Source organism: Capsicum annuum, chromosome 7 (genome assembly GCF_002878395.1).
Source record: "Capsicum annuum cultivar UCD-10X-F1 chromosome 7, UCD10Xv1.1, whole genome shotgun sequence".
NCBI lineage: Eukaryota > Viridiplantae > Streptophyta > Magnoliopsida > Solanales > Solanaceae > Capsicum > Capsicum annuum.
In genome coordinates this window covers 213,739,833-213,741,210 of record NC_061117.1, presented here as the reverse complement: position 1 = coordinate 213,741,210, position 1,378 = coordinate 213,739,833, and the positions used below count along the sequence as shown (strand labels likewise).

General features: G+C 37.2%; 1 protein-coding gene across 1 annotated transcript; it reads left to right on the top strand.

The window, feature by feature from the left end:
• LOC124900109 (EP1-like glycoprotein 2) lies at positions 1-710 on the top strand (the record flags this gene model as incomplete). The annotated part of the gene is given in 1 exon segment (XM_047415452.1): positions 1-710. A coding segment is annotated over 1 exon segment (391 nt), but the record flags the coding sequence as incomplete, so codon positions are not given.
• Between the last annotated feature and the right edge of the window lie 668 nt (positions 711-1,378).

Genomic DNA, 1,378 nt, shown 5'->3' with positions numbered 1-1,378 from the left:
ATATGGCATTTGCACAATGGGACAGTGTAGTTGTCCCACAAGCTCTAGTTCAAGAACCTATTTCAGACCGATAGATGTTAGGCGGCCTAATCTTGGTTGCTCTGAGGTCACAAAGCTGACTTGCCAAAATACAAAGAAACACAGCCTTTTGGAAGTTGAAGATGTGGACTATTTCGCGTTTAAGGCAGATATTAGTGACACAGATTTGAGTACCTGTAAACGCGCATGTTTGGAGAAATGTTCCTGTAAAGCTGCATTCTTCCGTAGTGGGTTAAATTCTTCGACGACCAGGGGGGACTGCTACTTGCCAACCGAGATCTTTTCAATAATGAACAATGAGAAGGACAAGACAAGGTATGATTCTGTCGCATTTATAAAAGTACAGGTTTAAGCTGAACCAGCTTCTGATAAATTATGAACAAGAATTAACCTGCCGGAGGACATGGATGGAAATTATAAAATTCTGCGCGATATCCAGAATAAAAGCATGCTAGACATGAACTGTCTGAAGGTATAGTTAAATAAATACATGGTTGGATAAACCAAATTAGTGTTAAAGAGTTCTCTGTATTTCCTCATCTTCCCTTCTTTTCTGTATTACACTCTCATCCCTCTTTTCATTTATCTATTACTATTTCGTTGTCCTTGTTCTATCATTTTCTGTAATTTCAATTCAGCAGACAATCTATTTTTTCAGTTGTTAGAGTTAAGTGTTTGTTACATTTGTGCTTGGTATAATTCGTAAATAGACACTCAAACTTGACATCATTTGACAAGCCACACACTCCAATTTGAGACTGCACATCTAGTCACCTTAACTTGGTCATAACGGCAACTTAACACCCAACTCGTCCTCATTGTGTCTTATAGACACTCAACGCTGATGTGACATAAATTTTGGAGGTGTCTAGATGATTTTTTAAGTTGGAGCGTTCAACTGATACAACGGAGACCAATATTTATTTATGCATTATTATTTATGCATATGGTCTCATAATATGCATAAATAGACACTAAAGTCGAGAGTATTTACTTCACGACACTCTTCCAAGTTATCTTAAGGAATCACGACCGAAGACGTGGGGAATTGTGAACCCTAGAGATTATTGAACATAAATTTGTGCATGAGCCTATGCAAACAAGTTTAAAAGTGGTAGATAGCCTTGTTCCTAATTCAGTGACGCTTATTGCCCTTAATGTCCGTGTAATTCAGACATAATTGGCATAATGTGTTCAATTCAATCTAGTCATATTTGAATCAAGGAACCAATCGTCATGTTTAACGTACATATTTGTTAAACCCATGTTCGTCTCTCAAGTAAAATCAAGTTGAGCGATCTGCTATAAAGATAGACAGCAAAATGCAAATACAGAAAAG